The sequence below is a fragment of the Siniperca chuatsi genome, linkage group LG21 (genome assembly GCF_020085105.1).
Source record: "Siniperca chuatsi isolate FFG_IHB_CAS linkage group LG21, ASM2008510v1, whole genome shotgun sequence".
In the NCBI taxonomy this organism is placed as follows: domain Eukaryota; kingdom Metazoa; phylum Chordata; class Actinopteri; order Centrarchiformes; family Sinipercidae; genus Siniperca; species Siniperca chuatsi.
Window position 1 is genome coordinate 23,892,842 of NC_058062.1, and position 12,337 is coordinate 23,905,178.

At 44.9% G+C, this 12,337-nt stretch overlaps 1 protein-coding gene across 3 annotated transcripts in view; it reads right to left on the bottom strand.

The window, feature by feature from the left end:
* pdxdc1 (pyridoxal-dependent decarboxylase domain containing 1) overlaps positions 1–12,337 on the bottom strand; it is a 52,908-nt gene that overhangs the window by 36,902 nt on the left and 3,669 nt on the right. For 2 of the 3 annotated variants that reach the window (XM_044182663.1, XM_044182664.1), the window contains 9 exons: positions 11,747–11,851; positions 11,307–11,375; positions 8,966–9,049; positions 7,890–8,039; positions 6,464–6,653; positions 6,110–6,178; positions 5,936–6,014; positions 5,718–5,802; positions 5,162–5,210 (listed from right to left, as the gene is read on the bottom strand). In XM_044182663.1, the coding sequence (XP_044038598.1) occupies positions 5,162–5,210; positions 5,718–5,802; positions 5,936–6,014; positions 6,110–6,178; positions 6,464–6,653; positions 7,890–8,039; positions 8,966–9,049; positions 11,307–11,375; positions 11,747–11,823 (852 nt within the window). In that variant the 5' untranslated portion in view covers positions 11,824–11,851. The remainder of the gene's footprint in view (positions 1–5,161; positions 5,211–5,717; positions 5,803–5,935; positions 6,015–6,109; positions 6,179–6,463; positions 6,654–7,889; positions 8,040–8,965; positions 9,050–11,306; positions 11,376–11,746; positions 11,852–12,337) is intronic. The other variant, XM_044182665.1, reaches the window with a different exon arrangement.

Here is a 12,337-nt window from a genome sequence, read left to right on the forward strand (position 1 = left end):
TGGCTTCATTTATCTATAAAAGTGATGGCTTTTGGAGTCTCCACTACATAAAAGCTCTGTTGTAGTTTATTCAGACATGACAAGGCTGTGACAGAAAGATCCACAATGCTCGTGTGATTTTTGGCATCTGGTCCATAGAGTCAGAGCTGGTTCGTCATGGGCTACTCCTATAAAAGGTACTATCATTTTTTATATAGTTTTATACTTTTTATATGTTTGTATGTTGGATATTACATACAAACATATAAAAAAAAAAAAAAAAAAAAAAAAAAAAAAAAAAATGTTGGATATTCCCCTCCTTGAACCGCCACCTTAACGTGGTGGAGGGGTTTGAGTACCCGAATGACCCTGGGAGCTATGTTGCCTGGGGCTGTATGCCCCTGGTAGGGTCACCCATGGCAAACAGGTCCAGGGTGACGGGTCAGACCAAGAGCGGTTCAGAAGCCCCTTATGGATTACTTAAAATCAAGGCCAGTTACGTCGCCCGGATTGGCGCTACCGGGGCCCCACCCTGGAGCCAGGCCTGGGGTGGGTGCCCGACGGCGAGCGCCTGGTGGCCGGGCCTTTCCCCACGGGGCCCGGCCGGGCACAGCCCGAAGGAGCGACGTGGGGCCGTCCTCCCGTGGACCCACCACCCGCAGGAGGATCCGTAAGGGGCCGGTGCAGAGAGATCTGGGCGGCAGTCGAAGGCAGGGGCTTCGGCGACCAGATCTCCGGACACAGAAACTGGCTCTAGGGACATGGAATGTCACTTCGCTGGGGGGAAGGAGCCTGAGCTTGTGCGGGAGGTTGAGCGTTACCGGCTAGATATAGTCGGCCTCGCCTCCACGCACAGCCTGGGCTCTGGAACCCGTCTCCTCGAGAGGGGCTGGACGCTCCATTTCTCTGGCGTTGCCGGCGGGGAGAGGCGGCGGGCTGGTGTGGGCCTGCTCATAGCCCCACAGCTCAGCCGTCACGTGTTGGAGTTTACCCCAGTGAACGAGAGGGTCGCGTCCCTCCGCCTCCGGGTGGGGGACAGGTCTCTCACTGTTGTGGCGGCCTACGGGCCGAACAGCAGTGCAGAGTACCAGGCCTTCTTGGAGTCCCTGGGAGGGGTACTAGACAGTGCACCACCCGGGGACTCCGTTGTTCTACTGGGGGACTTCAACGCCCATGTGGGCAACGACAGTGACACCTGGAGAGGGGTAATCGGAAGGAACGGCCCCTGATCTGAACCCGAGTGGTGTTCAGTTGTTGGACTTCTGTGCTAGTTACAGTTTGTCCATAACTAACACCATGTTCAAGCACAAAGGGTGTCCATCAGTGCATCGTGGCACCAGGACACCTAGGCGGAGGTCGATGATCGACTTTGTTGTCGTATCATCTGACCTCCGCCGCGTGTCTTGGACACTCGGGTGAAGAGAGGGGCGGAGCTGTCAACCGATCACCACCTGGTGGTGAGTTGGATCCGCTGGCGGGGGGAGGAAGCCGGACAGACTTGGCAGGCCCAAGCGTATCGTGAGGGTCTGCTGGGAACGTCTGGCGGAGCCCTCTGTCAGCAGGGTCTACAACTCACACCTCCGGGAGAGCTTCTCCCAGATCCCGGGAGGTTGGGGACATTGAGTCCGAGTGGACCATGTTTTCCACCTCCATTGTCGATCTGGCGGCTCGTAGCTGTGGTCGCAAGGTTTCTGGTGCCTGTCGCGGCGGCAATCCCCGAACACGGTGGTGGGCGCCGGAAGTAAGGGATGCCGTCAGGCTGAAGAAGGAGTCCTATCGGGCCTTGTTGGCTCGTGGGACTCCCGAGGCAGCTGACAGGTACCGGCAGGCTAAGCGTGCTGCAGCCCGTGCGGTCACAGAGGCAAAAACTCAGGACTGGGAGAGGTTCGGAGGCCATGGAGGAGGACTATTGGTCGGCCTCAAAGAAATTCTGGCAAACCGTCCGACGGCTCAGGAGGGGGAAGCAGTGCTTCACCAACACCTTGTGCGGTGCGGGTGGAGAGCTGTTGACCTCGACTGGGGATGTTGTCGGACGGTGGAAGGAATACTTTGAGGATCTCCTCAATCCCGCTGTCACGTCTTCCGAAGAGGAAGCGGAGGCTGGGGACCCGGAGGCGGACTCATCCATCACCCTGGCCGAAGTCACTGAGGTTGTTGGCAAGCTCCTTGGTGGCAAGGCTTCGGGGTGGATGAGATCCGTCCTGAGTATCTTAAGTCTCTGGATGTTGTGGGACTGTCTTGGCTGACACGTCTCTGCAACATCGCGTGGCGGTCTGGGACAGTGCCTCTGGACTGGCAGACCGGGGTGGTGGTCCTCTGTATAAGAAGGGGGACCGGAGGGTGTGTTCAATCACAGAGGGATCACACTTCTCAGCCTCCCGGTAAGGTCTATTCCAGGGTACTGGAGAGGAGAATTGTCCGATAGTCGAACCTCGGATTCAGGAGGAGCAGAGTGGTTTTCGTCCCGGTCGTGGAACACTGGACCAGCTCTATACTCTCCATTGGGTGCTCGAGGGTTCATGGGAGTTTGCCCAACCAGTCCACATGTGCTTTGTGGATCTGGAGAAGGCATTCGACCGTGTGCCCCGGGCGCTTTGTGGGGAGTGCTCTGGGAGTATGGGGTCCGGGGCCTTTGCTAAGGGCTGTCCGGTCCCTGTATAACCGGAGCAGGAGCTGTGTTCGCATTGCCGGCAGTAAGTCAGACCTGTTCCCGGTGCATGTTGGACTCCGCCAGGGCTGCCCTTTGTCACCGGTTCTGTTCATAATTTATATGGACAGAATTTCTAGGCGCAGTCAGGGGCCGGAGGGTGTCCGGTTTGGGAACCACAGGATCTCATCTCTGCTGTTTGCAGATGATGTCGTTCTGATGGCTTCTTCAAACCAGGACCTGCAGCATGCACTGGGACGGTTTGCAGCCGAGTGTGAAGCAGCTGGGATGAGAATCAGCTCTTCCAAATCTGAGGCCATGGTTCTTGACCGGAAAAAGGTGGTTTGCTCTCTTCGCGTGGGTGGGGAGTCCTTGCCCCAAGTGGAGGAGTTTAAGTATCTCGGGGTCTTGTTCACGAGTGAGGGACGGATGGAGCGTGAGATTGACAGGCGGATCGGTGCAGCGCCTGCAGTGATGCGGGCGCTGTATCGGACCGTTGTGGTAAAGAAGGAGCTGAGTCGAAAGACAAAGCTCTCGATTTACGGTCAATCTACGCTCCTGCCCTCACCTATGGTCATGAGCTTTGGGTAGTGACCGAAAGGACAAGATCGCGGATACAAGCGGCCGAAATGGGCTTCCTCCGCCGAGTGGCTGGGCGCTCCCTTAGAGATAGGGTGAGGAGCTCAGTCACACGGGGAGCTCGAGAGTAGAGCCGCTGCTCCTCCACGTCGAGAGGAGCCAGCTGAGGTGGCTAGGGCATCTGATCCGGATGCCTCCTGGACGCCTCCCTCGGAGGTGTTCTGGGCATGTCCCACCGGGGCGGCCCCGGGAAGACCCAGGACACGCTGGAGGGACTATGTCTCTCGGCTGGCCTGGGAACGCCTCGGGATCCCCCCGGAGGAGCTGGAGGAAGTGTCTGGGGCGAAGGAAGTCTGGGAGTCCCTGCTTAGACTGCTGCCCCCGCGACCCGGCCCCAGATAAGCGGAAGAAGATGGATGGATGGATGGATGGATGGATGGATGGATGGATGTTGGATATTAATTACTATTTCTACTATTTTGCACATTTGAGCCCATTCACAGCCCATCCTCACCTACTCACCCGGTCTTTCCGAAAATTGTGTTAATCGAACTCTTTGAACGGTAAAATGGTAATCCTGAGTTTTTGCCAATAAAGTGTGATCTTGTTCTGTTTTTTCTAAATCGGGAACAACTTCATTCTTGTATTTCGATTTATAGTAATATTTTATTTGTCTTTTATGGCTATTATTACCTAATCAGAAAAAAAGTAATTAATTATTTGCAGTCACCGGCCAGGTAATTAGCCTAAGCTAAGGCTGCTTCAAATGCAATGTGGAAAATTTGGATTTTAACAGCCAGGATGTAACAATAAATCAGCAAGAGTCTGCTCTAGTCATTACAATAGAAATAATTCATTGATTATATTTCTCCTAACCATTAAATATTCTCAGTTAAATGTGTAGGGCGGGACATGTTGAAAATTAAGAGTTAACGATTAGGAATTATTTGTTTAAAGGAGCAGGTGTGCAGGATTTAGTGGCCTCTAGCGGTGAAAATGCAGTTTGCAGCCATTTGAATACCGCTCGCCTTCCAAGCGTGTAGGAGAAACTATGGTGGCCACGTTTGGTTTGTCCGTTCTGGGTTACTGTAGAAACATGGTGGTGCAACATGGCGGCCTCCGTGGAAGGGGACCCGCTCCCTCTGTGGATATAAAAGGCTTATTCTAAGGTAATGAGAACACAACAATTCTTATTTTCAGGTGATTATACACTAATGAAAAAATAGTTATGAATATTATCGCCATATTCTGCAAACAGAGACCCTAAATCTTACACACTGATTAAGACAGGTGTAGCACTTTGCTTCACGTTTGGTAGGCGTAGTAGTCAGACTCCTACCTTTTGAAATTTAGGTTCCTAGGAGAGAAGGGGAGAGTTTGCTCTGTAGGTAAGTTATAATCCTCAATTTTGCGATATAAATAAAGACTCACCCCCTGATTTACTAAGGCAGACGCAAACCAGGTAAATTAAAAAAAATGTTTCCGCCTAAATTAAAACATGCTTTCAGTGGGTGGTAAATAGTGTGGCCCTACTGTCGGCCCAACCCTAGTACCTAATTCTCGTTTTGTGTTACTGTCCCTTTGCCACAGCTCAGCAAAGAAACACTGTTTCCCACTTTATTTAACACAGACTGAAGGGTTCTCATATTAGCTTCAGCTGAACTTTAGAATGCATCTTAACAGAATGAGGACTGTGGATTTTGTCCCTCATCACTTACATTGAAATCTCTTTAAGAAGGGCTTTTGTGGCCAATATGGACAGGAGGAATGATAACGACCAATAATCCTTTCAATGTACATATAGGCATGTCAGAATTATTTTGAGATAGACTTCAAAAAATGTAAACCTATCCTTTAATTAATGACCATGGTGAAGAACAGGACGTACATTTAATCTCACTCTGTGTATTTAGGTTGTAGCCTTAAGTGGATAAGAGTATTTTAACATTAGATTACCATGATACCAGAGGTGGCCTCGCCCAGTGCCAGGGTTGCCAAGTTGACCCTGAAGAAGAAAACACAATGCCATAATAAATTCACAGTTATTAAGTTAACATTTCAGCAGTGAGAACAGGCACTTCAATGACTATAATGGAGACATGCCAGAAAACATTAAGTAAATAATTTCTATTTATTCCAATTAATGATGACGCTGCATGTTTATAAAAATTTTTTAAAAGTACAATATTCTTTTTATGACATTAGTGTACTTAATGAATGATGAATTATAACATCTCCACTAAATGTTCTACTGTGTGGCATGTCTTGCATTTGGAGTGCTTTAAAGACAGAAACTAAGGCCACAGCTAATAGTATCAAGTAGTAGTAGTATTTTTAAACAATATATGCATTTATGATATGTGCTTAGGCTGCACTGACAATACCACTGATGTGATTATATTTACAGTTACAAGAACATTATGAGAGTATTTAAATGAATTTGATGAATTAATGTTAAAAATGAAGTGCACACATTAAGACCATCTATTGAAGAGTAACAGAATTGACCCACCCCTCCACATGGAGCCACATGCTGTACTGATCACACAGGTCCTTCAGACGACTCAACTTGTCTGTATGTCCTGCCCCAGGAGTACCTGGGAAAAAGAGCAGAAAAAAGTCTCATAAGCAACTGATTTACTTTGAAATGAATACTATTTCCAACTCCTATAATGTACCACATGTGTAGATAGTGAAAAGTACGGTGTTTGAACTGTGATTTTCCTTCACCTGCATTGGCGATCAACAGCAAAGGAAGCTTCTTAGCTTCTATGTCCTCTTTTATTAGTTTGTCCAACAGTGCAACGTCCTGACAGTGACAAACAGGACATGAGACAAAATTATTTTTTTTTTTAACAATCTGACAGTGTGTTTTGAAAGTGTTCTTCATTTGGATTCTCCTACCATTTGGTGTTGGGATCCAAAGATGGTATTGCATGGCACTGTGCACAGACTAGAGAGAGGCAGGCCGAGCTAATGACACAGAGACTGGCATTAAAATCACTTTCTATTATGTATGCAATTAGATAAAATACAATAAAATCTGCATGACTATGAAACAATGAATACTGATATCAATCAGACACTTTAAGTGGCCATATACAGTACATATACTATGTATCTAAGTCATAGATTTGGTCAACCAACACCTCTATATTTTTCTACAAACAAAAAGTCATTCTCACTTTTTTCACACGCAGAGGCTGTAATCTTCATCATTTATATGGTGCGTGAGTTTGTGTGCTCCACCCTTCCTACCTGGCTGCACAGATGCTGTCCCAGTCCAGGCCTGCCGGAGGCGCTCTGGTAGATGACTGGCTGTTTGGAGTTGAGGACTGCATAGCCCTCAGAGGCATATTCTTCATAACGCGCATTGATGACCAGCCGACACACTTTGACAAGGCCATCCCTGTTATCTTCATGGAAGTAGGCTGAACCGTTCTCGTACCTGAGGGACGGATTAGATTGGTGTATAAAGACAGAGTACTGAAAGCAGAAAGTTACATTAACCAAACTCCACCGTGTGTATTGAGTCACTCAAAGTTATCACAAAGACAAAAACTACAGAATCTCAAACTCAGTATTTTTTTTTTTATTACTGATAACATTTATCCAGTTTTCAACCATATTTTAATATTTAATAAAACATTTTCCAGCTCTCTCTGCTCTAGCACACCGGAACCAGCTGATACTCAAGCTCTGTTCCAGCAGTAAGGGCTGGTGAGTTGCATCAGGAGTGTTCAAAACATCATGTATGTTAATAACTACTATTGTTATGTTATTGATTTATTTTCCACTGCTCGGGGCCAATAAACTGATGACAATGACAACGATGCGTACAGTAGATGAGCTACTCGCATGTTATGGATTTACAGTGTTAAAATTTTTTAATTTATAAGAGGCATAGTATTTAAGCGACAGTCTTCTTACTTCTACTTATTCGCTAACAACCTAGCTATTTGGCACTCAATTAGTGTGATGAACATCGTTTTATCAGTGCTTATCATGGCGCATTAGTAAACAACCAGTTCTAAAGTATTCTAATGGAATGACTGGTAGATGATTTGCTCTCATCGGCAATATTATGTATTGCTTTCTACTTGTATACTTTCTAGTCAATTAATTGATTTCCCATTAGGTGAGATTTACATCATTTTACCAGTGCGGTTTAAGCCAACTTTTGGCTGGCTAGTTTACTTAAAAGTTCACTTATCGAGAAGGCTCAGTTGCTTCACTGTGGTGAATTATGATAGCTAGCTAGCTCGGTAGCTAACAGTCACAATCTTTAAAATTATAGATAAATATGCCCTTTGTTTTTTTAGATGGCATATGTACAATGGCTGGAAAAGGTTAGAGTGGGAGGAAGATAGCAAAGATGACAATGTTTGTTACTTTTGGCTATTCCCCAAAATGCATCGTCGGCGATTCCGGCCCACTGTGATAGGTATCAGATGGACAGTCTGATACCTGTCACTCAGGTGGTGCGTCTAAGCCATATAATGGCAGGGAAAACCCTTTTATGATGCAACCTGTTATCCTGTCTCGCAATGCCATCTCTACAATGCAGCAGTGCTCTTGCTGATGCTGGTTTTTACTGTGTAATCATCATGTCACCAACCAACCAAAAGAAAAATGATTTGTTCAGATCCGAAGCTGTACTGCAGGGTTGTAGCCACAAGCCTACCTGAACAGTCTGCAGAGCCACAGTGTGGTGTCAGACAGGATCCGAGTGGTCAGCTTCCGCAGTCGGTCTCTGTCCAACACCGAGATGTAGGCTGCCAGGCTGTGACCCAACAAGGCTATGTGACCCTGTTCACCCACATTCTGCATCCTACTGAAGACACCAAACAGCAGCTTTATCATATGCTTTAAACTTAGGGCTGTCTATTTCCTCCATTCCTTACTTAATTCTACAGAGGAGTATCTGTTCTCTGATTTCAGTAAAACTACATTAACTTTAACTGTAACAGTTTTCCTCACAAAACTTCCACTTTTCCTTCTTATCACGCCATTTTGGATGCTATTTCAAATAAGCAGCTTCTCTAGAACAGCCTCAAAGACAGACATGCACCATGCATGTACTGTAAAAGAATGTGTTCTTTATAATCAGGAACTATGGGTAAATTAAATGCTTGCCATGACTCAGCTTTTTCACTCTCATGACTTTACACCTTATAGTACTAAAACCACCACAAACATTAGAAATTGCATCATCTTACTCATAGTTACAAATAAATATTTACTTAAAAGGTCCAGTGTGTAACATTTAGGAGGAGCTATTAGCAGAAATTGAATATAATACTTATAAGATGTTTTCATTAGTGGTTCAGTGTGTAAGATTTAGGGGGCTCAATTTGCAGAATATGGCGATAACATTCATAAGTATGTTTTCATTAGTGTTCAATCCCCTGAAAATAAGAATCGTTTTCATTACCTTAGAATAAGTCTCTTCCACGGAGGTCGCCATGTTGCACCGCCATGTTTCTACAGTAGCCCAGAATGGACAAACCAAACACTGGCTCTACATGGGCCTTTCGCGTTTCGAGTTTTGCAAAACACCGTAGTTTCTCCTACACGCTTTGAACGGGGCGAGCGGTATTCAAATGGTTGCAATCTGCAATTTCACCGCTAAATGCCACTAAATCCTACACACTGGACCTTTAAGTAATGGATTTGGATTCAACATGGTTTAGAAAAGAAAATTCAAAGTGTCCAAACACTAAATGGTTCACTTGTAACACTCAAGGTAGTTCTACTTACTGTTGGCTTGGCTTGTCCTCTTCCTCCTCCTCTTCATGTATAAGGTTGTGAACTAGGTGCAGTATAGTGGCAACATCCTGACCACTGCACAGGAGAAAAAGAAATGATTAGCTTCAGCTCTTCACCTTTTCTCAAAAAAAAAGTCAAACTCTTCCCATGCCCACAATTTCTATACTTGTATAGTACTTGTATGTATGAAATATAGGTGTGAGTGGTATACCAGATTTGTCACCGGTGTCATGTTCTGCCACAACATGGATTCTGCAATACCGTCATTACCGTGATAAATGATTTAGCATATTAAAACTAATGTTCTTTACTGGGACTGTGATAACATGCAGGTAGAGGGCTACGCACGTACTCATAGAACTGCAGTTACATCCAGTAACTACTATTTTCCTCACTAACGCCGACTCTGGTAACACGCAGATGTGGAAGGTAACGTTACAAGCAAAGCATGCCAATTGCTCTGTTGTTCATCTACTCCCAGCATCTGAGGAAGTGAAGACCCAGTGGATTAACTTTATTTTGGAAATGTCCCTACAACAACTGGTTAACCATTTTACTTCGGACTGCTTTCTCAACGAGGGCCAGTACAAAGCAGGATTCACTTTAAAACTGAAGCTCAAGGATGCATTGATACCGACTTCAAACTAGGAAGCTGCAACGTTTTTTTATGTTGCTTCACTGTTTACTTTGTAGGTGAGCCTGTTTGCATTAGCATGTTGCGTTTTTTTTCTTTCTTAAGATATGTTCCCTTACATTGCCAAAGAGGTAAAATAATGTTTTGGGTGCTTTTATTTTCTTGTAATACCGTGATATATTACCATCACTGTAAATAAATAAACAAAAATACTGTGATATAAATTTTAGATCATATCGCCCACCTCTAGTGAAATGTAGTCAAGTTCAAGGCACGTTTCTTTGTATAGCACATTTCAACAACAAGGCCATTTAAAGTGCTCTACATAAAACATAAAAGCAACATAGGGCAATATAAAAAGACATTTAAAAACACTTAAAAAGAGTTAAATAGAAACTAAAAACAAGATAAAACAGGAGTGTAAAAGTTACAGTGCAGTGTAAGAAATGAATCATTATTCGGCAGCGGCAAACAGAAAAGTCTTCAGCCTTGATTTAAAAGAACTGAGAGTTGCAGCAGATCTGCAGTTTTCTGGGAGTTTGTTCCAGATATATGGAGCATAAAAACTGAACGCTGCTTCTCCAGGTTTAGCTTGACTCTGGGGACAGAAAGCAGACCTGTCCCACACGGGTGTAACGGTACACATATTCATGCCGAAAACTTTCGGTATAGGTCTTTCTGTTTGGCACACGTGTGCCAAACGAATGCAGCTTTGTTTTAACCACTGCACGTGCAGAACGTTTTTTGTGTGCGGAACTTCCCCTGGAGCAAAATATAATGCGCACACACGCTCATGCCACAGAGAGATTGCCACCTGCGTTCAGCTTTACCAGACTTTTTCTATTCTTACCAGCGTGGCATTTCTCCATGGAGAAGAACACAACACAGTTCTTTAGTCCCTCTGTCATGGAGGTTGTCAAAATCACCAACAATGACTACACATCCAACGTCAATAGACAGCAGCTCAGTAAAAAAAAAAAAACACAGTACTTAGGTGGCCTGTAGATATTTAGAAATATAGCTCAAGAAGAGAAATTCAACTGAAGAGAGAGACAATGCATTAGAGGGAATCATTCAACTAAATGGCAACTCCACCTCCTTTCTTATGCCCGCCATAACTGTGACAAATGTGTCAAACTGGCTGAGGACTTAAAGCCAATGGTGGAAGTGGGCGCCCAGGGGGTTTTAGGGGAGAGATAATGGGAGAAGGGCGAGGGAAAGGGCAGGGGGTGAGTTCGGTTCCAGCAGTGACCAGCGCTTTCATCTGGTCAGTGAACTCCAAGAGGTGAGAGGAGGGAGAAAGGGTGACTGGAGATGAGAGTGATCTGGATGGGGTTTGGGGGGGAGTGAAGAAGGTGAATCCTCACCGGGGTTGTTAGTGAGGGGGGTGGATATTTATCTTGAATGTTTGAACCATGCTTCAATGGGTTGAAAATATTAGCTCTTTGTGGAACAGATTACTCTTGGATTAGTTTGTCTGAATTACTCAAGTCAGGGTTTTAACAAAAAATGTGCTTCTGAAGTACTGCTGAGCTCTCCATTGTTCATGTTACCAAGTGAATAACAAAAGGGAGAAAATCACTCCAGAGACTTATACATTTATAGAACAGCAAAAGAAGAAACTTTCAACTCCAACCTGGACTGATTATGTGTGTGTGTGTGTGTGTGTGTGTTTGTGTGTGTGTGTGTCAGACTTACTCTCCCTGCAGGGGTCCAGGGATGCTGGTTCTGCTGAAGGTCCGCCTCTCTGTTCCTGCCTCCAGCTCTCTAAACAGATGCACAGCACAAAAACACAGAGATCTCAAGATGCTCTAACTTGGTATATTATATAATGTTGCATTCATGTGTTCCTTGGTTGGAAATTCAACCTAAAATAGACATACAGATGCTTTATTTAATTTATTTTTTTAAGATTATTTTTCCATCTTTTTCGATATTCTTAAAGAGTGTTAGTGTTTGGAGAAAGGAGAAGGGTGAGACGTTCGACTAAAAGAGGCAGAAGGGTTCCCTCCCACCTTCACTGACATCATAGGATCATCAGAAAGTCATTGTTGTACCCAATGGTCATTTTTCCAGCTGTCAGATTTGATGCTTGTTTTCTAAATTTAAGGAATAAGTACAATAGTCTCTAATCTTACCTAGGTCTGTCTCCCAGGATTCTCATGGCTTCACTCAGATTTTTGCCCACTTGAGCCAGCGTGGAGTCCACCATCATCAAAGGTGTGTGTGTGTATGTGTGTGTGCTGGAAAAGAGTTAAAGAGAATATTAGGACAAACGTTTTAAAATCAGTCATTACAAATGCTGCAACATTTTTAAAATTCCAGTGTGTAGGATTTAGTGGCATCTAGCAGTGAAATTGCAGTTTACAACCATTTGAATACCGCTCGCCTCGCCCTCCCCTTCCAAGCGTGTAGGAGAAAATACGGTGGCTACGAAACTCGTGAAAAATGCAAATGGCCTAGAGCCAATGTTTGGTTTGTCCATTCTGGGCTACTGTAGAAACATGGCGGTTCAACATGGCGACCTCCGTGGAAGGGGACCCGCTCCCTCTTTAGATATAAGGGGCTTATTCTAAGGTAATGAAAACACAATTCATATTTTCAGGTGCTTATCCCTTTGAAATTGCTTGCAAGATCCTGTTTAAATCGATATAAAATAAAAACCATAATAGCTAGAGCATTCATTCTTTTTGCAGCAGAAAGCTAAGGCTTCTGACTTTCACGTCATA